Source organism: Vipera berus (assembly GCF_964194415.1).
Source record: "Vipera berus genome assembly, chromosome: 15".
Classification (NCBI taxonomy): Eukaryota; Metazoa; Chordata; class Lepidosauria; order Squamata; family Viperidae; genus Vipera; species Vipera berus.
Window position 1 is genome coordinate 8,361,810 of NC_138218.1, and position 24,333 is coordinate 8,386,142.

General features: G+C 47.9%; 1 protein-coding gene across 1 annotated transcript; it reads right to left on the reverse strand.

Annotated features, from left to right (window-relative positions):
* Nucleotides 1–2,052: 2,052 nt before the first annotated feature.
* ARRDC1 (arrestin domain containing 1) lies at nt 2,053–24,333 on the reverse strand. Its single transcript, XM_081339832.1, has 8 exons — nt 24,084–24,333; nt 14,732–14,842; nt 8,373–8,423; nt 6,896–7,050; nt 6,221–6,403; nt 5,015–5,191; nt 3,509–3,923; nt 2,053–2,300 (listed from the first exon to the last, which is right to left on the reverse strand). Exons 1-8 carry the CDS (start codon nt 24,199–24,201, stop codon nt 2,236–2,238), a joined length of 1,275 nt encoding a protein of 424 aa, XP_081195958.1. The 5' UTR covers nt 24,202–24,333; the 3' UTR covers nt 2,053–2,235.

The following is a 24,333-nucleotide window of genomic DNA, read 5'->3' on the forward strand; positions in this document are numbered from 1 at the left end:
CCCGAACTCACATTTCACCCCCAGTTTTGTGCCACAGACAACTCTAGCCCATATTACCATAGGTAATTCTCGACTTACAAGCAGAACTGAGCTCCGTATTTTTGTGGCTTAGCAAGACATTTCGATGTGTGCGTTTCACCCTGTTTTGCGACCTTTCCTGCCCCCGTTCTTAAAGGAACCCCTGCAGTTGTAAAATGAGTCACGCGGTTGTGAACCTGGCTTCCCCACTGAGTGTGTTTGTCAAGGAGATAGCCAAAAGGGATCAGCTGACCCCGGGACACTGCGACCGTCATAAATACGAGCCAGAGTTGGCAAGCTTCCAGATTTGGACCCTGGGGACACTGCAACAGTCGTTAAGTGTGGAAAAATGGCCACTTATTTTTTTTTCAATCCCTTTTAACGGTCACTAAACCAAGTTATGACGATTAGGATTGTAAGTCAGGGACTATCTGCATAAATATCACTCAGAGTCTGCCGCTTCGGACACCCGGAAGGAAATTAATACTTTTCTGTTCTTCTCACAAACTCTCCAGAGCTGGTGCTTACAGGAAAAAGGAAACTGCATCTTTATGTAAAACCTGGCAATTTTACAGTTTCTCCAGATGCAAAACCGATTAAGGAGAAGTAGATCAAGACCAGCCAAACCACCAGGCCGAATCAGAAGAGGAAGAAGGGAAGGAGCGCCGATCAAACCCTTTTGCAGTTTTCTCAGAATAATTTATTAAATACATTAAAATTGTTGTGTGTTTTTTTTAAAAAAACTTCACCGTTAAAACAAGTCGATCGAAAACAGAGAAAGAGAGAGAGAGAGAGAGAGAGGTTTCAATCACCTTATAAAAACAGTTAATTTGAGGAATCTCCCTGGGTTGTTCTCCACGCAACTGGGATCCTGTGAAAGGGTGGGAGATTGTAACCGTTGAGTAACTCACAGTGAAGAAGAAAAGGAGAAGAAAATCAGATGGGGGAGGGGGGGAGAGAGGTTTTAGGTCCCAGGAAATGCATTATAGGAAACGTGGTCACTGCTCCTCAAACCAAGCCGCTGAAGCTACCTTGATGGTTTGAGAGAAGATTGAGGCAGCGAACGTGGGAAAGGGTACAGAAAATCTTCCATTTGAAGATTATTACTTTTTTTAAAAAAAAAGACAATAATTAAAAATAACTAGCCAGCCACCTTTGGGCAGGGATCACCTGCCAGATAAACTGATGGCGCAGGCAAAGGGACAATCAGGACCACATCCTAGGTGGCCTAAAGGTCCGTGAGATGTAAGGTCTTGGTTGTTTTCTTCAAAATTATAGAGATACTTTAAATTTTAGCCGTGTCTCTCTCTACCCCTGTCACGGTTCCATCTTGTTTCATGGAAACAGGAAGGCCGAGGTACAAGTAGGACCCAAGCATGATTGTCAGATGCTACCAACCAGATGGAAAGTCAACGTTGGAGGATTCCGGAGAAGAAGTTCAGGATCAACTCCTGCTAATGCTCAGAGACAAAATGCTCAGAGATGTATCTGGAACGAATCCTGGCTAACCAGAGTGGCTTGAACACGTTAGGATTTCTTTGTCCCTGTGGAACCAAGCTAACATCAAGAAAGATCTTTCTTCTACCCAAGGCTGGCTCAACACTATAAAAACGACGTGGCTCTATCTTCTGTCTTCTCCTGTTGCAGCAGACTTCCTGAAAAAGCTCCAAAAAAACAGGCACAGAGTTGGAAAGACGGCAACAAGTCCTGCCGATAACCTGTTGACACCGTTATGTCATTGGGGGAAAAAAAGGATGCCTGTGGTCCACGGGAACCTCGAAAAAAGCTCTCCAATAGTATTTGCCCATCCTCTCTAGAAACAACTCTAGAACATCAGGGGATAGCCGAGGAGAACAAAATGCAACTGTCCAGACAGCCAATTCCACCGTGGGAATTCAAGAGCAGCACTCCAAAAAAACAACAACGCAGAAACCAAATGGACGTTGGAATAATTGAAGCGTCCGGCCATCCATCTTCTTTGATTCCCGCTGTATTCCCCATAAGGCATCTCAGGTGTTTCGAGAGTAAAGCAGCAAAAGTAGGTGGCAGGATTGTACTGTATAGTTCACAGGTGGGATGTAAAAAAAATCCAACAACATCCATAGTGTTGGTCCGGGGCAGCCAGCAGGCCTGTGGCTGGGTGAGACTGCCTCTTCCAAGCCACGCCGTGCACCGGTATGGTCCTTCCTCCCGATTTCACCGTGGTCTTCAGATGGCCTAGTTGTCGTTGCTGAAGCTGGAGGCCGCGCTGCTACAACTCTGTTCGTAGGAAGGAGGTGCCTCTGGTGAGACAGGAAGAAGAGGAGACATCGTGATCCGTAAATTGAGGAGAAGGGAACCAGTTGGATATGAATTGGGTAGGGCCTAGTCCAGGGGTAGGCTGCCTTGGCTCTTTTATGACTCGTGGACTTCAACTCCCAGAATTCCTGAGCCAGCATGGCTCAGCTTGGAAACCTCTCCCTTTCCCCTCAACATGGCTGGCTCAGGAATTCTGGGAGTTGAAGTCCACGAGTCATAAAAGAGCCAAGGTTGCCTACCCCTGGTTTAGTCTAAAGAAGAGAAGGATTAGGGGTGACGTGATAGCAGTCTTCCAACAATTGAGGGTCTGTCCAGTGGTGGGATTCAAATATGTGAATCTCTGTGTGGATGCCGCTTCTGGAAGTCCATTCTGGGCCTGGGCAACAAAAAAATTCACTACCAGTTCTGCCGAAGTGGTGCGAACCGGCTGAATCCCACCACTGGTTCTGTCTCAAAGAAGAGGGGGTCCACCTATTCTCCAAAGCACCTGAAGGCAGGACTAGAAGCAACGGATGGAAGCTTATTGAAGAGAGATCCAACCTAGAACTAAGGAGGAATTCCCTGGCAGTGAGAGCAATTAACCAGGGGAACGACTTGCCTCCAGAAGTTACGGGTGCTCCATCACTGGAGGTTTTTAAGAAGAGATTGGACAACCATTTGTCTGCAATGACGTAGGGTGCCTTGCCTGAGCAGCGGGTTGGACTAGAAGACCTGCAGGGTCCCTTCCAACTGTTATTCTGTCCTATTTGGTTCTACAGCTATCCTGCAACCCCCAGCTAAGGAGTCTAAATTCATATCTCAGGTCCTGTGGTGGAATGCAGTCTGGAATCCCAGGAGGGAAGAGGTGCAAAGAATCGGGACCTTCTGTCAAGCTGCCACTCAGAAGATTGATTGCTCAACAAGAACCAAGTCAATGCCTTCTCTTCTCCTGCAGAAGGGCTGCATTTCACAGGCAGCAAGGCTTAGATCGGTTGTGTGGGAGAAAGTGGGTGAAGACAGCTCCTCCCTAACAGTTCTCAAAGTATATGTCTAATGGCGCAAGTCGTCTGCTTCATTTTGGCAAGATTCTGTCTAGAGGCGAGGGGCAATAAAGGAGACTGCTTAGAAGAACCTCCACATGTCTTCCTTGTGTTCTGGAGCCCGACGGCTCTCCGCCACCCCCAGACTATTTCCAACCCGAGCAGCAGCTTACCAGATGGATAACCCCAGGTGCTATACTCGGGCGGTAGGATCAAAGAACTGGCCGTCGCCACTGGAACGACGGCACCCTCAGCGTAATAAGGAATCGTTGATCCCGTCGACAAGCAAAGAGTGGGATGGTTGGGGGAGGTGATCTGGTCCGAATCCAGCCTCGCTTCTGGGAAGCTCAATCCTGGGGCATAGCTGAAGGGCTGCTGTTGGGAATGGCTCTTGGTAGGGATCGAAATATTGTCCATGGGGTGGGAATGACCCGTGGCGGCTGCTTCTTCTTCGGGAGGTGCGCTGGGAACCACCGGTGTGGGAAGGCTGGGGGCCAGGTGAGAAGGACTTAAGGGGATCCGGTTCACGGCGATGTTGCCAATGTAAATGGGTAATGCGACGGAGATGTCGGGGGACTTGAGGGAGACCTGGGAAAGATCAAAAATAAGGAGGGTGGACATCCTTATTAGTAGGGGTGGTCCTCCACTTCAAACGGTTCATTTAGCAACTGTTTCGAAGTTACAAAAAAGTGACTGATGGCTTTAACTTTCAAACTCGAAGTACATTCATCCTCTAATGGGCCAACCGACCTTCCTCTTTGGAAAAACAGCCGGGAAGCCTCAAAAAGTGTCCAGCTGGTAAGACGTCAACAAAAGAAGCGTTAATCTGGATTCAGAAGGGGTTTCCCACTGCCAAGGGTGAAATATTCAGCCCATGAATTCTGGCCCCAAAGTTGAACACGCTAGAAAGTTCAACCAAGTGGAACTAGTTCAGTTCCAGAAGATGAAATTGGTGTTTATTTATATTGGGTGTTGTGGAAAGAAGAAGAAAAAAACACACACCAAAGGCTTAGTCTTCTGAACCGAGTCCCAACGGTTCCCAAATTCCTCCCCGGCGCTTTGCAGTTTGGAAACAAAGGAGGATATTTGAAATTTGGGGCAAGCATTATTATCTATTTATCAATCAAGGAGAATATTTGTAGCTCAGGGCTGAAATGAGGGGGCCTTTGTTCTCTCTGAGCTGGGTGGTTTTCTTGCAGATGTTTAGCTAGCACTGGTGACGTTCCCTAGTTGGGTCACGAAACATCTGCAAGAGAACCAGCAGGCTCAGAGAGCATTAAGGACCCCACAGTCCTCCTCTTTGCAAACCCCACTTCCTTCTGGTACTGGTGATGTTCCCTAGTTGGGTCACGAAACGTCTGCAAGAGAACCAGCAGGCTCAGAGAGCAATAAGGACCCCACAGTCCTCCTCTTCCTCCTGTCTGCAAACCCCACTCTCTTCTAGCACTGATGATGCTACCTAGTTTGGCTAATGAAACGTCTGCAAGAGAACCACCAAGCTCAGAGAGCATTAAGGGCCCCACTGTCCTCCTCTTCTTCCTCTTTGCAAACCCCACTCCCATCTAGCACTGGTGATATGCCCTAGTTGGGTCATGAAACGTCTGCAAGAGAACCACCCGGCTCAGAGAGCAATAAGGACCCCACAGTCCTCCCTGCTCCCCTTCCTCCTCTGATCTCACCTGGATGTAGTAATCGATATGAATGAGACTGCAGCCTTGCAGGATGGATTGTGGCAACGCCGGGACGAGGATCTGCTCTTTCCACTCGGCATGTTTCCAGGCTTTCACAACTGAGCCCTCCACTTCAGCTATGGTCCTCAAGTCATAAATCCACCGTCGGGATTTATAGGCAACTTTCTGGCAGCCAGGGAGGTGGGGGTGGGTGGGTAAAGAGAAGGGTCAAGGGGAGAAGGAAATAACTTGTGAGCAGGCAAAATTTCCCCAGAGAAGCTACTCCAAAGGAGGCAAACGAAAAGGCCATGTGATCAAGAGGCAGACGCTCCGGGGTAGAGCAGGAGAAGCGGTGTTCCCTGCTCGAAGGGGAACCAAGGGAGATCCCAGACAGGCCAAAGAAAGCTTTGCAGGGGAATTAACCCGGGGAATTCATTTCAGACGAGTTCGGTGTAGTCGCAGCTTATTTAGAGATTGCAGAGACTCCTGGTTCAGCTCCAGGACACTCGGGAGATGTCGGAGGACCAGGCGTCGTCCCTCAGCCTTCACGATTTTAGGATAAAATCCCATGCTATCCACCCACCCACCCATCCATCCAACTACCCTTCCTTCCTCTCCTTCCTTCCTTCCTCCTTTCCACCCTTGCTTCTTTCTTCCCTTCCCTCCTTCTTTCCTTCCTTCCTTCTTCCTTCCTCCCATTCCCTCCTCCCTTCCCTACTTCTTTCCTTCCTCCTTTCCTTCCTTCCTTCCTCCCTCCCTCCCTTCCTTCCCTCCCTGCCACCGTCCTTCCTTTCTCCCTTTTTCCTTCCTTCCTTCCTTCCCTTTCCATCCATCCACTCACACATCCATCCATCCATCTCAGTAATCTATCTATCTATCTATCAATCTATCTGTCTGTCTGTCTGTCTGTCTGTCTGCCTGCCTGCCTGCCTGCCTGCCTGCCTGCCTGCCTGCCTGCCTATCTATCTATCTATCTATCTATCTATCTATCTATCTATCTATCTATCTATCTATCTATCTATCTATCTATCTATCTATCTATCTATCTACTGTATCTATACATACATACATACATACATACATACATATGTCTTGAGTGTTTTCGAGCACCTTGTCGACCCAAATATAGGAGAAATCTTTTGCCTGTACCAGCCCAAACTAGGGCCATCCGCAGGCCACCCCACCCACCCAATGTGGCATCCCAAGGCCCTGTACCTGGATAAGGCTGGCTACAATGGTGCTAGTGTCCCGGCCAGATTTGTTCTCAATGTCTGTTCGCAACTGGATGATCTGCCCGACGGTGTAACCTTTGAGGTCGGTGGTGGCTGTCAAAACCAAGTTGCCAGTTTTCACAAGCTTGTAGCTGAACTTCTTGGTGATGGAGTGGGTGTTGAATTGCTGCAGGGATGAGACACAAAAGGGGGAAGGCTGGGTCAGCTGAGTAGACCTCCCTTAAGTCATCACGGCCTCCTAGTGGGTCGACACAGTTCCTGTCATCCCCACAACCAAGAAGAGGAGGAATTTGCGCTTTGCGTGTGGACCAAGACCACGTCAATACTACCGGTGGGTCTTCCTTCCGCCATACATTGGAGAAGACACCTCTACCCTCAAGTCTTGGTTGTGAGTTAACCAACACGCAAATAAAAATTGACACCGCCACCTATATTATTTGAATTTTTTTTTATCGTATGAATTGAGATAAAGACTAATGAGTAAACAGAAGCATATATTATTCCCCACAGCAAGGAGGGGCAGAGAAGGTCAAATGGATTCTTTTATTCAAAGAATCAATTTGAATGTATTTAACTTTTTGTTTTTACTTGGAAATTGCTTCCGGATTTTGTGCTAGCTCTCGGGGTCAACAGCCTTCACCCTCCTTCCCCGACTTGCCTCGATATCTGGGATATCGTTCAGATTCAGCGGACAGAGAACATAGAAGACCTTGTGGCATTTGTGATCCTTGGAAAACCGGGGTGTCTCGATCACCGCTTTCACCTGGTGGACCACCTTCCCAAAAGGGCCTTCGAAAGAGGTGGGGGCCGAGGCTGGTTTTCAAGAAAGAAAAGAAAAAAGTAAATACATTCCGGAAGAAAGAGAAGTCAGATGCGTGCTGTTTTAAACAAATAAAACCAACCCACCGTTTCCTCGTAGTTTGAACTAACTGAGGACTGAAAGGGTGTGTAGCAAAAGCCCAGCCGTGCTCCCCCCCAAAATCAGAGGCGCATCGATTCTTGCAAAAAAATTAAAAGCCAGTGCAAGCACGGCAGGGCTAACTCATTCTAATCTCATCAGCTTGCAAGGCGTAAGGAGAAGCTAAGAAGGGCACACCGTGGTTCAAAGGCCAAGAATTTAGCTCTGTTTTATTTTATTTTTTTAAAGAGGTCAAATATTCTTAGGAAGATAAAACACCACAACTCTTTGCTAAACAGTTTGGCCTTTTCTGCAAGTTGCGTGCACGCAGCTCCGGACAAGCATACACTATTTAAACAACAAAAAAAAAATCTATCTGTCTATAAACTTTTTTTCTTGGCAAACCTTTGGGGTTCCCAAACTTGCTGATTTAGAAGGAGCTAATTATTATGCTGGTGCTTCTCATTCAGGAGAGGGGAGGAAGAGAGAAAGAGAGAGGAAGGAAGGAAGGAAGGAAGGAAGGAAGGAAGGAAGGAAGGAAGGAAGGAAGGAAGGAAGGAAGGAAGGAAGGAAAGAGAGGAGAGGAAGGAAGGAAGGAAAGGAAGAGAGGAGAGGAAGGAAAGAAGGAAAGGAAAGGAAAGGAAAGGAAAGGAAAGGAAAGGAAAGGAAAGGAAAGGAAAGGAAGCAATGATCCAACTTCAGACTAGAGTTTAAGGCAGTTGTTTCATTTTGTCCCAAAATTAAAGTGATTAAAAGTTGAGCCATTACACTGCCTAGCCCAGGGGTAGGCAACCTCGGCTCTTTTATGACTCATGGACTTCAACTCCCAGAATTCCTGAGCCAGCCAAGCTGGCTCAGGAATTCTGGGAGTTGAAGTCCATGAGTCATAAAAGAGCCAAGGTTGCCTACCCCTGGCCTAGCCCATCAGTAAAAGCTAACTTGCTTATTTCGAACGATCCAGTATCCTAAAAGACAGACAGGTTTCCGCCAATAAAAGAAGAAATAAAAATTAAATAGCACTCGTGCCCAATATTGTAACCCAGCCATTGCCCTAACTTCATCCTAGCCTTTGTGCAGCAGCATTAGCAGCAGCAGCAGCTGGCAATTAAACATTTGCCACCCCAATCGGCCAGCTATCTAAGCACAGGCCACTTTAACACGTGAGGAGTGTGGAGTTACAGTAGGTAATCACAAACCTGTCCCAGAGAACAGGGGGAAAAAAAAATATCCCAACTACCTGGCAGCAAAAAACGGAAAGGGAAGGTGTGTTCGCCACTGCTCAAGATCCCTGAAAAACAGAAGAACAAAAGGAAAGGGGGAAAAAGTGAGACATTTGGTCAGCAATCCGATGGGCAAACCGTCCATGTTGTTTTGTTTTTGTCGGTCAGATCCAGAAATGGTGGGACGAAGATTTCATACTCCCGGGCAACGGTTACAGTATTTAAATCTTGAGGGGGGGAGGGGGTTTCCTTGGTGCTCTTGGAACTTGGAGGTTTTCTTGCAGACGTTTCATGACCCAACTAGGTAACATCATCAGTGTTAGAAGGGAGTGGGGTTTGGGGGAGGAGGAGGAGGAGGAGGAGGAGGAGGAGGAGGAGGAGGATTGTGGGGTCCTTGGTGCTCTCTGAGCTGGGTGGTTTCCTTGCAGTTTTTTCATTAGCCAAGCTAGGTTACATCATCAGTGCTACTGAGTGTGGGGTTCGCTCCCTGCTAGTACTACATCCAGTAGTACTGATGACATTACCTAGTTTGGCTAATGAAACGTCTCCAAGAAACCCACCAAGCTCAACGAGCACCAAGGTCCCCACAGTCCTCCTCCTCCTCCTCCACTCAACAGACCCCACTCCCCTCTAGCACTGATGACGTTACCTTGTTGGGTCATGAGACATCTGCAAGGAAACCACCAAGCTCAACAAGCACCAAGGTCCCCACAATCCTCCTCCTCCTCCTCCTCCTCCTCCAAACCCCACTCCCTTCCAGCACTGATGATGTTCCCTAATTGGGTCATGAAACGTCTGCAAGGAAACCGCCAGGCTCAGAGAGCACCAAAGGACCCTCATTTCAACCCTGACTTACAAATATTCTCCTTTATCGGTATTGAAAGCTTGAACCCATCCAATAAATGCAATTTCCTTTTCTTTCCCAGCCCCCCCCCCCGCCCCACCCTCCCCCGCCCCGCCCAAAAGTTCGGGTGTTATGGCTCCATTTAGCCAGGAGATGGAGACCGGGAGTAATTTAATGCCGAGGGATAGATTAGCCTGGGGTCTCAGGGACTCAGGCAGTAGATAAGAGCTCCGTCAGTGATCTTTAATAAAACCATCTATCAGAAAGCTTTTAGACTCTCCGCTCTTCTTCAGGGGAGAATTAAGCAAAATGCACAGACAGGGGTATCCAAAGGTCAGCAGCAACTTCCTGCCATCGACTCAAAAGTACATTGCAGAATCCGGTAACACTGTGTGTATATGTATATATATATTGTTCAGAAATACTGTTAAGCGTTTGCAGAGAGATCCATTAGCCACAGGCTCCAATCCAGTTGCCAGAATTGCAGAAAAAGCATAATGCAATAAGCGCAGCATTAGGATATATGTATGTGTATGTGTATATGTATATATATATATATATATATATATATATATATATATATATATATATATATATATATATATATATATATATATATATATATATATATATATATATGTATATGTGTGCGTGTGTGTGTGTGTATATATATATATATATATATGTATATATATATATATATATATATATATATATATATATATATATATAACAAAGAGGAATTGGTCGCTTTCCAGCCAGTTCTGTTTCCAACTCTGCGAAGACGACTCGCAGCTGCTTCACAAAGAAATGTGGGAAGAAGATGAGAAATGTTGAAGCCCGTCCAAAAGTGGCTAAATGTGGGGGCTTGTTTGCCAAATAAAGAAACTCCTTTTTTTTTCTGGAGCAAATAAGGACACGTGGGGTTAATCCTGGCCTTTCCCATCCATCAGAAAGGGAGAAGTTCGGCCATTTGTCGCAGGCAAAGAACGGAGGCTTCCAAATGATCTGTGGGCAACCAAAGTCACGTTTTCTTTTCCTGGGACCCTCCGTCTCTTTCGGAGCGCAGTTGCTTAAAACCAAAGAAGCTCGGCCCCTGTTTCCCATTTTATAAACCGCAAGGGCATCCCGTGTCCTGCTCAATTCCTCCTTAACGACTGCCGCGACTCGCTTAAACCCCTGTGGCATGAAAGGTCGCGCAAGGAAGCCAAATTCACTTTCACCACCCGCCTTGCTTGAGCCACAATTCAAAAGGAGCCATCTTCCAAGGATTGCTTTGACTTTTCCAGCCTCGGCTGTCTTGGACGGCCGTTCCCCCATCCGAAAGGGGAGCCCTAGCCGATCCTGCTTAGCTGCCACCTGTTGAGTTTGCTTTGTGGGAAAGAATTTGGAAACTCATAAGAAACAGGAGGCGTTAAGACCAGTTTCTGCAATCCTATGCTTCCCCCCAAAATGATGGCTTGATCCCCGGAAGAGAAAGGAGGGCATTAAGTCCAGCTTCCGCCCCAAACGGACGTCGCTCTCAACCAGGACAAAGAGCCCAGTGTCTCCCTGCTCCGCAAAAGTATTTCACAAAGGTTTTTCCCAGCTAAAAATACCTCTGGGGTTAGGGTAAAAAGAAAAAAAGGTATTATGCAGAAAAGCCGCTGACTTCCTTCCCCAAATGGCTGAAAATCACTCTTCACCTTGCCAGCTTCTTGCAAAGCGGAGCCAAGCACACAAAAGAAGGGTGGGGGTGGGTGGGGGGGAAAATCAAGCCGCAAAACTTTGCAGTGAAAAAAAAAATTAGAGAGACATTTTTCCTCCTTTTCCCCCCCATTAGCGCGAAAACAATGCACACGTCTCTGCCTCCGGCCCAGAAGGAGAAAAAAAATAAATAAGTCCTGGCGACTTGCAAGCTTGCTTCTCAGGATTGCAGCATTCCACAGGGGGGGGGGGGAACGATAGAAAAGCGTTTGGAGGCGGTAAACAAAAATGCCTATTATTATTTCCCACGGCCCGAAAGGAAACAACAAAAAAAGTTGAGAGGGATCCGATGGGTTGCGTTATTCAAAGAAAAAAGAAACACGATCTACAATTTGTTTCCATTTGGATTTCTGCCCTTCCTTGGCTCGGAAAAGATGAAATGTGGCTTTCGGTTTGCGGGATCGAGACGGGTTTGTTTTGATAGAAATGGCAAGTACGACTTCACCACCGTTTATCTGTGGCTACGGGAGAACGCTTATGAAGTGAGCTTGCCCCGGGTTACGACCTTCCCTTGCCACCGCCGTTAAGTGAATCACGGCAGGGATTAAATTAGGAACGTGGTTAAGGGATCCTGGCTTTCCCTCAACTTTTGTCAGAAGGTCACCAGAGGGGATCACATGACACCACCCCACCATGGGACACACACGGCGACCGTCATAAGTATGAGTCAGTGGCCAAGCGTCTGAATTTTGATCGCGTGACCCTGGGGAGGCTGTGGTGGTTGTAAGTGTGAAAAATGGTCATAACTCACTTTTTCAGGGCCGTTGTAACTTACAATGGTCACTAAAAGAATTGCTGTAGGTTGAGAACTAAGGTAAAGGTAAAGGTTCCCCCGCACACGCATGCTAGTTGCTTCCGACTCTAGGGGCCGGTGCTCATCTCCCTTTCAAAGCCGAAGAGCCAGCGCTTGTCCGAGGACGTCTCCGTGGTCATGTGGCCGGCATGAGTAGACGCCAAAGGCGCACGGAACGCTGTTACCTTCCCACCGTAGCGGTCCCTATTTTTCTACTTGCATTTTTACGTGCTTTCGAACTGCTAGGTTGGCAGAAGCTGGGACACATAACAGGCGCTCACTCTGTTACGCGGCACTCGGGATTCAACCTGCCAAACTGCCGACCTTCTGATCGACAAGCTCAGCGTCCTAACCCACTGAGCCACCGCGTCCCTGGTAGGTTGAGAACTACCTGTATATTGTTGTTGTTGTTGTTGTTATTCAATGAATTTGGTCCCATTTGACAAACATCCTGGACCCCGTTGTTAAGTTAGTAGCATGGCAGTTTGCCCCTTTGACTTTGCTTGCCAGAAGCAAATAAATTAAGTTGTGGACTCGCAACCTTCCTTCAGTGCCCAGCAGAGCGGGGTGCGTAGAGTAGAGGAATTTGGGGTGAGTCATCAGAGGAAAAAAAGAAAAAAAAAGAGAGAGAGAACTGAACAGAATGGAATAATAAACCGGTAGAGCTGCTTTTTTTCTTTCGGACTTTGTAACTTCCAAGGGGGCAGGGTGTGTGTGCGTTTCTTACATACTCCAGCTTCCTTTCAACCTGTTTTCCTTTCGGAGGCTGGCCGTCCCCTTGCTTAAAACTTCAGCCGCGTTGTATTATTAGTTTTTAAATTTAATTGTGCCACTTCTCTTTCTTCAAGGGGGCAGGGGTAGGATGGACCAGCCGGCAAATTGTCCAGGCTTCGGATCTCGTTCCTCACACACACACACACACACACACACCCTTCAAGTTTGTTTAGCTGCAGCGATCTGTAAAAAAATAATAATAATAATCCTTTTTTCTAGCCTGTTGCAACCGAGTTCGCCAGTTGCACTCTTTTTTTTCTGTTTGGTCATCAGGCCGAAGAGGGGGGGGGTCCTTGGCGCTCTGTGAATTTTTGCAGACGTTTCATTGCCAAACTAGGCAACGCCATCAGTCTCTGAAATTTCTAGACAAGGTCTCCTCCACGGGGTCCAACTTGGCTCGGCTTCCAAAAATGTACAGCGGAGGCAAAGGTCAACCACCTGTGGCCTCTTGGAAGACACATCTTGCGGGACTAAAAGAATATTCCGGGTGGCCCCCCAGAAGGATGGGAAATCCTCGCCGAATCTGCCCCCCCCCGCCACCGACTTTCTGAGCATTTAAAAGCTGTGCGACCCAAGCAAGGGTGGCTGAACTGTTGATCCGAATCCATCTTTTCGGCCAAGAGCTCGTGGTTGCCAAGTTGCGCGATTCATTTCGCCTTTGCTGCAAACGGGGAGGAAGGTGACGTCAAGTGTGTGTGTGTGTGTGGGGAAACAGGAGCCAGGAGCTGACAAGTACGGTCCTAAGCATGCTCAGGTTTTAGGTTTCCTGCTTCGATGGGGCAGCGAGCGTCTTTTGCACTCCGCAAGGAAGCCTGAATTGCAAAATTGAGGAAGCTGGCCAGATCCAGGGGTGGGTGGGGGGCGGGTGGGGGGGTGTTCGGTGGGAAGACAGTAACAGCAGGAACTTCAAAATGCGAAGTGCCATTGCATGCCTTAGTTAGGTGGAACTCCTCTTGAATGCAGAAGGTCTGCCAGAATTGAAATCCTAGTCTAGATCTACTAGCCTCGGGGTCAAGGTCCTAAATTCTTTCCTTCTTTTGATCAGGAGGAGGAGGAGGAGGAGGAGGAGGAGGAGGAGGAGGAGGAGGAGGAGGAGGAGGAGGAAGCTGTAAACACATTGACTCTCTTGTTAAATCTAAACCCATGCTCTTTGACAGGTACAATATTCCAGCAGAGGAATAACAATAACAATAACAAATCCTCCTCTTCTCCTCCTCCTCCTCTTCCTCCTCCTCCTGCTGCTTCTCTTCCTCTTCCTCCTCTTCTTCCTCCTCCTCTTCTCCTTCTCCTCTTCCTCTTTTTCTCCTTCTCCTTCTCCTCCTCCTCCTCCTCCTCCAAATTCCTCTCCCTTTTATCTTAGGTAAATGTTGCAAACAAACATTGTTCTGGAGTGGGGCAGGGAGGCAGAAATGGGCTCTGGAGATTAGGGGACGGAGGATTGGCCAATCCTGAAGCCAGCAGGGTCACTGAGTCCAGGGTGTGATCCCTCCCTGCCGGCTCAGAGTTCCACAATAGCAAGTTTGTTTCTCGGGCACCTTGAACTTTATGCAGAGAATCTCGCTCCTTTTCTTCCAGCAAGGAAATTGCAGCTGGAGACTTGGCTAGGTTCATAACTGGGAACTTTCCCTCCCCTCATTATTGTGTGCTGGTTCTTTCAGATAATCCTCCCAAAGGACACGGGCTCCTTCCTCCTCCTCCTCCTCCTCCTCCTCCTCCTCCTCCTCCTCCTCCTCCTCCTCCTCCTCTCCCCAGGTGGGACCTTAGCCATGATAGACACCCAGATGGCTTTCATGACTAAGGTGGGAATATAACTCACAGTCTCCTGGTGATTGGCCCAAAGTCACCCAGCCAGCTTCTGTGCCTAAGGCAGGACTAGAACTCACCATCTCCTATTGACTGGCTCAAAGTCACCCAGCTAGCTTTCATGGCTAAAGTGAGACTAGAACTCACCGTCTCCTGGTGATTGGCCCAAAGTCACACAGCTGGCTTTCATGGCTAGGGCAGGACTAGAACTCACAGTCTCCTAGTGATTGGTCCCATCACCTCAAAACTCCCAGCTCTCCACCAAAGAATTCTCTTTCTGCCAGCCAGGCCAATCCAAGGAAGAAAATTAAGAAGTTAAGCAACGATTCGGATCTTTAGAGCCTGAAAAACAAGCAAGCCACCTAACACGTATTTCTTCTTCAGCTTCATCTCCGAAGGACCCGCTACCTTCTTACCCTTATCCGCCAGGGACAGCGTAGTGTTGAAATACTGCTCTTCCACTGTCCACGCCGTGTCATTCATTTTGTTGGACACTCCACAGGAGCCCACGCAGCTCACTTTGATGGCTGGAAGATCAAAAAGGAGGAGGGTGAATAGTTGGGGCCGACTCATGAATCCAGAGAAGCAGCAAATAAAAGAGATTCCATCACAATCTTCAAGCATGGTTTGTTTGAGAAAGAGGCGGTCAAGCCATTCTCCAAAGCGCCCGAAGGCAGGACGAGAAGCAACGGATGGAAACTAACCAAGGAGAGAAGCAACCTGGAACTAAGGAGAAACTTCCTGACGGTGAGAACCATTAACCAGTGGAACAACCTGCCACCAGAAGTTGTAGGTGCTCCATCACTGGAGGTTTTTAAGAAGAGACTGGACAGCCATTGGTCTGAAACAATACAGGGTCTCCTGCGTGAGCAGGGGGTTGGACTAGAAGACCTCCAAGGTCCCTTCCAACTCTGTTACATTGTTACTTCGGTTACAAGGTGTCAGACACAGAGCAAATCGCGTGTCACTTAAGCCAGGATTCCTCAATTGTTCCATCATTCCAAACCCATATTTCTGGTTTTCAGCTGGCGCTGTCTCTTCCCAGGACCAGACGCCTCCGCTTATGTTTTAGCCTTTTTCATTTTTCGTTGTTGTGTTTTTAAAGTTTCTTTGTCTTCCACCTTGATTATTTTTATAAATAGCTCAAGGTGGTGAACGTAGCCAACATACTTTCCTCCAGTTTGGCCCACAACAACAACAGCCCTGTGAGGTGGGCTGAGCTGAGAGAGATAGGGATTAGCCCAAAGTCACCCAGCCGGCTTTCATGACTAAGGCAGAACTAGACCTCACCATCTCCTAGGGATTGGCTCAAAGTCACCCAGCCAGTTTTCATGGCTAAGGCGGCGCTAGAACTTCCCTTCGCCTGGTGAGTGGCCCCAAATCCCCTCATTGGTTTTCATGGCTAAGGCGGGACTAGAACTCACCGTCTCCTGGTGATTGACCCAAAATCAGCCAGTAGGCTTTCACGCCTAAGGCGGGACTAGAACTCACCATCTCCTGGTGATTGACCCAAAGTCAGCCAGTAGGCTTTCACGCCTAAGGCGGGACTAGAACTCCTCACCTCCTGGTGATTGGCCCAAAATCACCCAATTGCTTTTCCTGGCTAAGGCAGGGCTAGAACTCACAGATTCTTGCTTTCTAGCCTGTTGCCTTAACCACCAGATCAAACTCTCTTCATTTCCTGTCATTCCAACTAGGAAGGAAATATTAACAGGGCAAAAAAATACCACACACCCCCCCTCTGTTCTGCGCTAAGCCAAAATCAAGCCACTTTAATCACACGTACGGAGTCCGCAACTGGACGAAAGATGCGACGATCGGATGGAAGGGGACCAGCCCACATTAAATGCACGATTCTTCCTACTTAGCTTTAATGACCGTGCAATACAAAAAGGAATTAAATCACATTTAAGTCTCCGTCCTGGCTCCAGCCAGTCCCTCTCTGGCGCCTCCGTCTCAGCACATCATTCAAGAAGGGCTAAATCTGGCATTGCTCCTGGGGGGGGGGCATCGCAGAGCTGCAGCGCACACACACACCCCGTCATCTTACGGTTCGCTCCAAAGCCAATTTTTAAAATTATTTTTTAATGTTTCCGCGGATCTCCGGGTTTTGCTGCCAGCGGTTTGGCCCGCTGCCTTTCCCTTCCTCTGCTTGTTCTGTTGCAACCCAGTTCCATTCTATTTCCTCCTCCGTTTTTCATCTCGTCACACACACCCCGTCCCTATTTTGGTTCCAAGCTACAGGAAGCCCTCGACTTACCAGATTTCGTTTAGTGACCATTCAAAGTTACGATGTCAACGGGGGGAAAAAAGGGACTTATGGCTGTTTTTCACACTTCACACCATTGCGGCATCCCCCGGGGTCATATGATCCAAATTCAAATGCTGGGCAACTGACTCGTACTTACGATGGCCGCAGCGTCCCAGGGGGTCACGTGATCCCCTTTTGCGACCATCTGACAAGCAAAGTCAATGGGGAAGCTGGGTTCACTTAATGTCTGTGCGCCTCACTTAGCAACTGAGGCAAGAAAGGTCGAAAAATGGAGCAAAACTCACTTGACAAATGTTTCGCTTAACAGAAATTTTGGGCTCAACTGGGGTCGTACGTCGAGGAGTAGCAGTGTTACATTTTGGTGGATACCTTTTTTTTCCTAATCCAGGGGGGGGGGAAGAGAGAGAGAGAGAGAGAGAGAGGGAAGAGAGAGAGAGAAGAGAAAGAAAGGAGAGAAAGAGCGAGGGAAGTGAGAGAGAAAAAGAGAGAGCAGAGAAAGAAAGAAAAGAGGGCAGAGAGAGAAAGAAAAGAAAGAGGGCAGAGAGAAAGAGAAGAGAGAAAAAGAGGAGAAAGAAAGAGAGAGGGAAGAGGGAAAGAACAGAAAGAGAGAAAGAAAAGAGAAAGGGAAGAGAAAGACAGAGAGAAAAAGAGAGAAGAAAGAAAGAAAAGAGAGAGGAAAGAAAGAGAAGGAAAGAAAAGAGAGAGAGGAGAAAGAAAGAAAGAAAGAAAGAAAGAAAGAAAGAGAAAGAAAGAAAGAAAGAAAGAAAGAAAGAAAGAAAGAAAGAAAGAAAGAAAGAAAGAAAGAAAAGAGAGAGAGAGAAAAGGAGAAAAAGAGAGAGAAAAGAGAGGGGGGGAGAGAGAAAGAGAAGAGAAAGAAAACAGAAAGAAAAGAGAGAGAGAAAGAGAGAGAGAGAGAGAGACAGGCAGCTCCTGTTCCCAGAAGCTCAGACGTCTTTTGCAAAGCCCAATAACAAGACGTCGTATTAATAGCCCTCGAAAACCAAGTTTGCATTTTAATCAGGGCAAACCAGGCTTGCCTCAAGCCAGAGACGAGCAAGCAGCCATTCAGTGCCACGAACTTACCCAGTCTAGTAAGTCAGGTTGGGAGGAAGGGAGGGAAGGAGCCCAGGGCCCGCTTGAGCTAATTGCCACCCTTGCAATTAACCACCCCAATAATAATAATACTATTTTTTTTCTATTACTATTATTATTATTTTTCATTCAATGTGGCGTGGCCGCCCACTCCGATGGGCCTCCTACTTGCTTAGGAGACTTTAAAAAGGTAGACAAAACAAGGTTGGAAAATAAACACAATAAAACAGGACGGGGCAGCGTGCCCTCCCCTCCTCAAACACGTTCCCCACCACCACCCCAGCATTAAGCCCAAATCTGGGAACAAAGCCAGGCTTTTCCGAATCTCTTAGGGAATAAGAATCCACCCTTTGCACAAACAGATCTAGTTCCACGCTTGGCCAAGGTCTCTCTCTCTCTCTCCCTCTCCCTCTCTCTCTCTCTCTCTCTCTCTCTCTCTCTCTCTCTCTCTCTCTCTCTCTCTCTCTCTCTCTCTCTCTCTCTCTCTCTCTCTGTCTTTTTGGAGATTTGCCTGGGGTGGGTGTGCTTTTTAGCTTTGGGTTTTGTTTGAGGAGGGAGGGAGGAGGGAGGGAGGAGGGAGGAGTGTGTGCAAATGTAGGTCTGTGTGGGGAATTATTCATAGCCGCTGCCTCCCAAGAGTGGCGAGTGGCTTGCTTTTCTTCTCTGAATGCTTTTCAAGAAATTTCCCACTCTGCGGGGAAAATGGTGGGAGTTTGCAAAACGGGTCGATGTCGCCTCGCTTCGCTGTCCCCTCCAGCTTTCCTGGGCCCAGGGTGACCCAAGGATGGATGAAGAGGCCAGGAAGGAAAGAAGGAAAGATGGAAGGAAGGAGGGAAGGGAGGGAGGGAGGGAGGGAGGGAGGAAGAAAGCGTGAATGAATGGGTGAATGAAAGGAAGGAAGGAAGGAAGGAAGGAAGGAAGGAAGGAAGGAAGGAAGGAAGGAAGGATGGAAGGGAGGGAGGAAGGAAGGAAGGAAGGAAGGAAGGAAGGAAGGAAGGAAGGAAGGAAGGAAGGAAGGAAGGAAAAGGAAGATAGGAAGGAAGGAAGGGAAAGGAAGATAGGAAGGAAGGAAGGAAGGAAGGAAGAAAGGGTGGGAGGGAGGGAGGGAGAGAAGGAAGGAAGGAAGGAAGGAAGGAAGGAAGGAAGGAAGGAAGGAAGGAAGGAAGGAAGGAAGGAAGGAAGGAAGGAAGGGTGGAAGGGAGAGGGAGGGAGGGAGGAAGGAAAGAAGTCCAGAGCAGTGTGCTCAAGACTTACTACCCCTTCTTCCATTTCAAAACAGAACCTCAGCTTCCCTTTTGCAGTTGAACACTGGAACACGGCCTTCGCTTTCTCCAGCACATCTGGGAAGCTGCATACAGCAGCTGTCAAAAGAAGTGGGGACGCTGCTTCAGAGCTTCTGTCTTGGACCCAGCCTTGAATGGGGGCAGTTCAGCCCACATCTGGGAGAAGCCCAAGCAGAAACCACTGCGTTGCATGCAAATTTAAACCCTCTGCAAAGCAGTATTTCTGCCCACCCACCCAGCCCCTGCACGTAACAGCCCTTCATTAATTGCTGAGTAAGTCCTTGACTTAACAGTTTTACTTCATACGGCATCCAGCTTTGGTCGCCACGTTCCAAAAAAAAAAAAAAAAGATGTTGAAAGTTTGGAGAAAGAGCAGCTAAGGGGCAGCCGGCTCAGGGTGGGTGTGAGTGAGTGTCCATCCACGCATGCAGATGGAAAAGAGCCAAGACAGATTGCCAGTCGGTGTGTTTGGACAAAAAAGGGCCATCTCAACAAGTTTGCGGTTGCTTAGCAACCATGCACTGACCCTTGAAATTTGCCGCCTCACGCTGCCGGGTCTCCTCAACTTTAGGGCCCGGCTTTATGATCTCAAGTCTTGAGTAAGAGCTGTGCCCACTTACTCATCTAGGTGGCCTCCGAGATATCTTGGAACTGGATTTGTTTAACATCCATGTTGCTAACTGAAGTAACTTAGTAACATCCATGTTGCTAACTTGAGTAAATTAGTGACATCCATATTACTAACTTAAGTAATTTAGTAACATCCATGTTACTAACTTAAGTAACTTAGTAACATCCATGTTATTAACTTAAGTAACTTAGTAACATCCATGTTGCTAACTTAAGTAACTTAGTAACATCCATGTTGCTAACTGAAGTAACTTAGTAACATCCATGTTGCTAACTTGAGTAAATTAGTGACATCCATGTTACTAACTTAAGTAACTTAGTAACATCCATGTTATTAACTTAAGTAACTTAGTAACATCCATGTTGCTAACTGAAGTAACTTAGTAACATCCATGTTATTAACTTAAGTAACTTAGTAACATCCATGTTGCTAACTGAAGTAACTTAGTAACATCCATGTTGCTAACTGAAGTAATTTAGTAACATCCATGTTGCTAACTTGAGTAAATTAGTGACATCCATGTTGCTAACTTAAGTAACTTAGTAACATCCATGTTGCTAACTGAAGTAACTTAGTAACATCCATGTTACTAACAAGTAATTTAGTAACATCCATGTTACTAATTTAAGTAATTTAGTAACATCCATGTTATTAACTTAAGTAACTTAGTAATATCCATGTTACTAACTTAAGTAACAGTAATATCCATGTTACTAATTTAACAGTAACATCCATGTTACTAACTTAAGTAACTTAGTAACTGAGGCAAGGAAGATCATAAAACGGGGCAAAACTCACTTAAGAAAAATGTCTCACTGAATCGCAGAAATGTTAACAACAAAAGAAATGTTTTGTTCGGGCTTAGACAACTATCGCCCACGTACGACACATAAATGCCATTCCTTGGTGAGGAACCTGCAGAAACAAAGAAATGGCATGTTGCAGCTACTCCTTCCTTCCAAAGGTGACAGGTGTGAATTTTTTGCAGGGGATCCAACTGCTCAAACAACACTTGAGTCAACAAATTCTCTTCCCAGTCCTACTTCTGCTCAGGGCCATCCTTGTCTGGGGAAAAAATGGAAGAGAACAAGGGAAGCCTTGGGCTTTTATCCCTGGCAAATATTTTGTGGAAAGTCATTCCCCTCTTATCCAACCTTCTACAGCCTTACTTCCCTACCTCAAGTAGAGACCACCTTGATTGCACAGTTCAACACACAACACTACACAAATACAAAGGCAATAAATGGAATACTGTGTCAGTTTTGGTCACCATGTCACAAAAAAGATGTTGAGAATATAGAAAAAAATCAGAGAAAAGCAACTAAAATGATCCAAGGCCTGGAGACTAAAACATAGGAAGAACGGCTGTGGGACTTGGGTCTGGCCAGTCTAAAGAAAAGAAGAAATAGGGGAGACACGATAGCAGTGTTCCAGTATCTGAGGGGCTGCCACAAAGAGGAGGGGGTCAGGTTGTTCACCAAAGCACCAGAGAGGAGGACGAGAAACAACGGATGGAAACTGATCAAGGAGAGAATTAAGAATTAATTAATCTGGAATTAAGGAGAAACTTCCTGACAGTGAGGACAATCAACCAGTGGAAAAACCTGCATCCAGAAATCGTGGGCGCTCCATCACTGGAGGCTTTTAAGAAGAGACTAGACAGTCACCTGTCTGAGACAGTATAGGCTCTCCTGCTTGAGCAGGGGGCTGGACTAGAAGACCTCCAGGGTCCCTTCCAGCTCTATTCTATTCTATTCTATTCTATTCTATTCTATTCTATTCTATTCTATTCTATTCTATTCTTCTATTCTATTCTATTCTATTCTATTCTATTCTATTCTATTCTATTCTATTCTATTCTATTCTATTCTATTCTATTCTATTCTATATACAATTCTGGAGGATGGGAAGTTGCAACATTCCAGCTTCCCCAGCCCCAATCAGCCCCGAAGAACCCAGTTAGAAGAATGTTGAAGGCCACGTAGATCTGGATGGCCACCAGCATCCAGCCTGGATTCGCCCAATTCAAAGTCCACAAGGACTGCCACAAAACTAAATCCGTGGCTCTGCAAACAGCCTTTCCTCCTAAATTGAAGGATTCGAGGAGAAAGGAGATTTACCTTGGACTTAATTCTAATTCTTGCCATGTCACTTGGGAATTCCTTTTTTGACCTCAGATGCGGAAAAGAGACCTTCTGGGCTGAATCCTTGCTCGCTCGGGCTGGACTGGGCGGCCAAGAGAAACAATTCCTTGGATATGGAGAATTTTAATGTTACACAGAGGAGGAGGAGGAGGAGGAGGAGGAAGAGGAGGAGGAGGATATATTGCTGGCAGGCTTAAAGGAGGCCATGGTGAGACACCCCCCCCCCTTACAAGGAGCTCCAAAGGGGTTAGACAACTAGCACCAACTCTCCTCTCTCCATATTATTTAATAACCCAACAAAGCCCCTGTGAAAAGTCATCTAACACTTTAGGGTTCGGCATTATCCCCTGCTCAGCTGATAATCCATGTTTATGTCATCACCCTGGCTGTGTGGATGGTACCCCCGAGGACCTCTCCCCATTCCTCTCGGGATCTGGATGGCCCAAAAGAAGCTAGAATTGAACTACGGCAAGACTCCTAGTTCTTGGGTGTGACTCTAGTTCTCCTGTTTTAGTGGCGTTTCTGAATGAGGAACCATCACTCCGAAGAAGCTGGTTTATGACTCACAAGGGCTGTCAGGATAGTATATAGCCAGAAGCCACGGCTACCCAGGTCTTCAAGGCTTCCCACCACGCGATGTTCAAGATGGGAATCGTCCTAACCTTAGAGCCATTACTTTGCAGAAATTAGATTGGAGCCTAGAAAGACAAAGGAGGACCGCTGGGTTGAAAGAGGGGCCCGAGAGGCCATCTAGGTCAACACGGAACAGCCCTCCCTCAACAGAAGGGGAGGGATAGGACATCCTCTAGCTCCAGTCTACAACACGGTCCTTTCAGCAGCTCCAAGAAGGCTCCACACCCATTTGACCACTCCAGATGACCTCAAGAGCATTGGTAAACCTCCAAGTGGCTTCCACGACTCTCTAAAAGACTGCAAATGACCAGCTGTCTGCAAGGAGTATAAATCTTTCCATTTCCCTCCTCCCATCCAGTCAGAGCTGGAGAAGCTTCTGGGATGGGAAGCGAAACGTCTTCAAAGGAAAACAAGAAAGTCCAGTAGCCTCGTGAAAAAAGCCCCTTTGGGATTAGAGCCCACGTCAACTGCCTTCCAGGAGCAATCAAAAGCAAAGCCCTTCCAGAGGATGGTGGGGCCATAACGTGTGGAGCTAGTCCTCCACTCACAAGTTCGTTTAGCCGCTGTCCAAAGTTGCAAAAAGGGACTTCGGGCCATTTTTTTTCACCACCTACAACCGTTGCCGCATTCCCCACCGCCGCGTGATCGGAGCTCAGAGGCTTGGCAACTTGACTCGCACTCATGACTGCTGCGGTCTCCCGGGATCCCCTTTTACGACCTTCCGACCAGCGAATTCGAGGGGGAAGCCGGATTGACTTAGCAGCCAGTGATTCGCTTAACAACCGTGGCGAGGAAAGTCGTAAAGTGGGACCCACATTCACCTTGAACAACCGTCTGGTTCGGCCGGAGAAAGGTTGGCCTGAGCTGCGGCCGTGATTTGAGGACTACACAGGTGCAGCTTGATAAAAGGCTCGCCTCTTTGGAAGATTGAGCTGTTTATTGCGGTCCTGAAAAACCACCCAGGAGTCCTTCGGGATCTAACAAATCGAGTGTGATTCAGGAAATAAAAGGCTGGGGGGCTACATTTTCACCCTCTAAGTCACCAATGACAGTCTGTGCCTCACCTTACAGGGTGGACACGCACCAGACTCTCCCACCCACCCACCCACCCAAGCAAAGAGCCCACGACACCTTACGCCTTCCTTCCCCGTGAGAACACACACCCCCTTTGGGCTAAAACCAGTTCTTCGGAGAGCTTCAAGCACACGCCCGCTTCAGACAGGAAACAGGTTCAAAGTTACAGCTCTAGCAGAGGGCAGGCCTTCTCCAAAGCCGGAAGGCTCCGGGTGAATCCCTTTCCCAAGAAGCCGCGTCTCGGGGTGTCCACCACTCCCCTTGGGTTGAGCCCCCAAGTGGGTGGGCGGGGGGAAAGATCCCTGGGTAGGAAGACTCGGAAGCCCTACCAGAAGACTCAGAGGCCTGCCTTGCCTTCATCGAAGAACCCAACCCAGGGCTGCAAAAAAAAAAACCACCCTCATCCACAGAGACCCTTGGCCCTGGGAGGATGGTGGGTGGGTGGGGGTCCCTCTCCTCGCCTTCCAACCTGAGCAGGGGCAGGAAGAGAGGGAGGACACACACCCCTCCCCAGGCCCTCGGCAGCTGGGTTGAACCCACCCCCCTACACACACACACACACACACACACACACACCTACCCCAAACGGCCAGGTGCAGCGAGAGCGTCCCCCACCTTCTCCAACCCGGCCAGGCTTACCGCGGTACTGAAGAGCTCCGGCTAAGCGGACGGTGACGCTTCCCACCAGCGGCTCGCCGGGGCTGTAGACCACCCGGCTGTCGCTCAAGCGGATCTCGAAGAGCTGGACCTTCCCCATGGCCGGGCCGAGGCTAGAGGGAGGGGAAAAAGTGGGGGAGGGAAGGGGAAAAAAAAAGGCCTGGCTCAGCTGAGCTGCTTCCCTCCCGGGCTCCGCTGCGTTTTTACGCGGCGCTCTCTCGGCTCCTGCGCG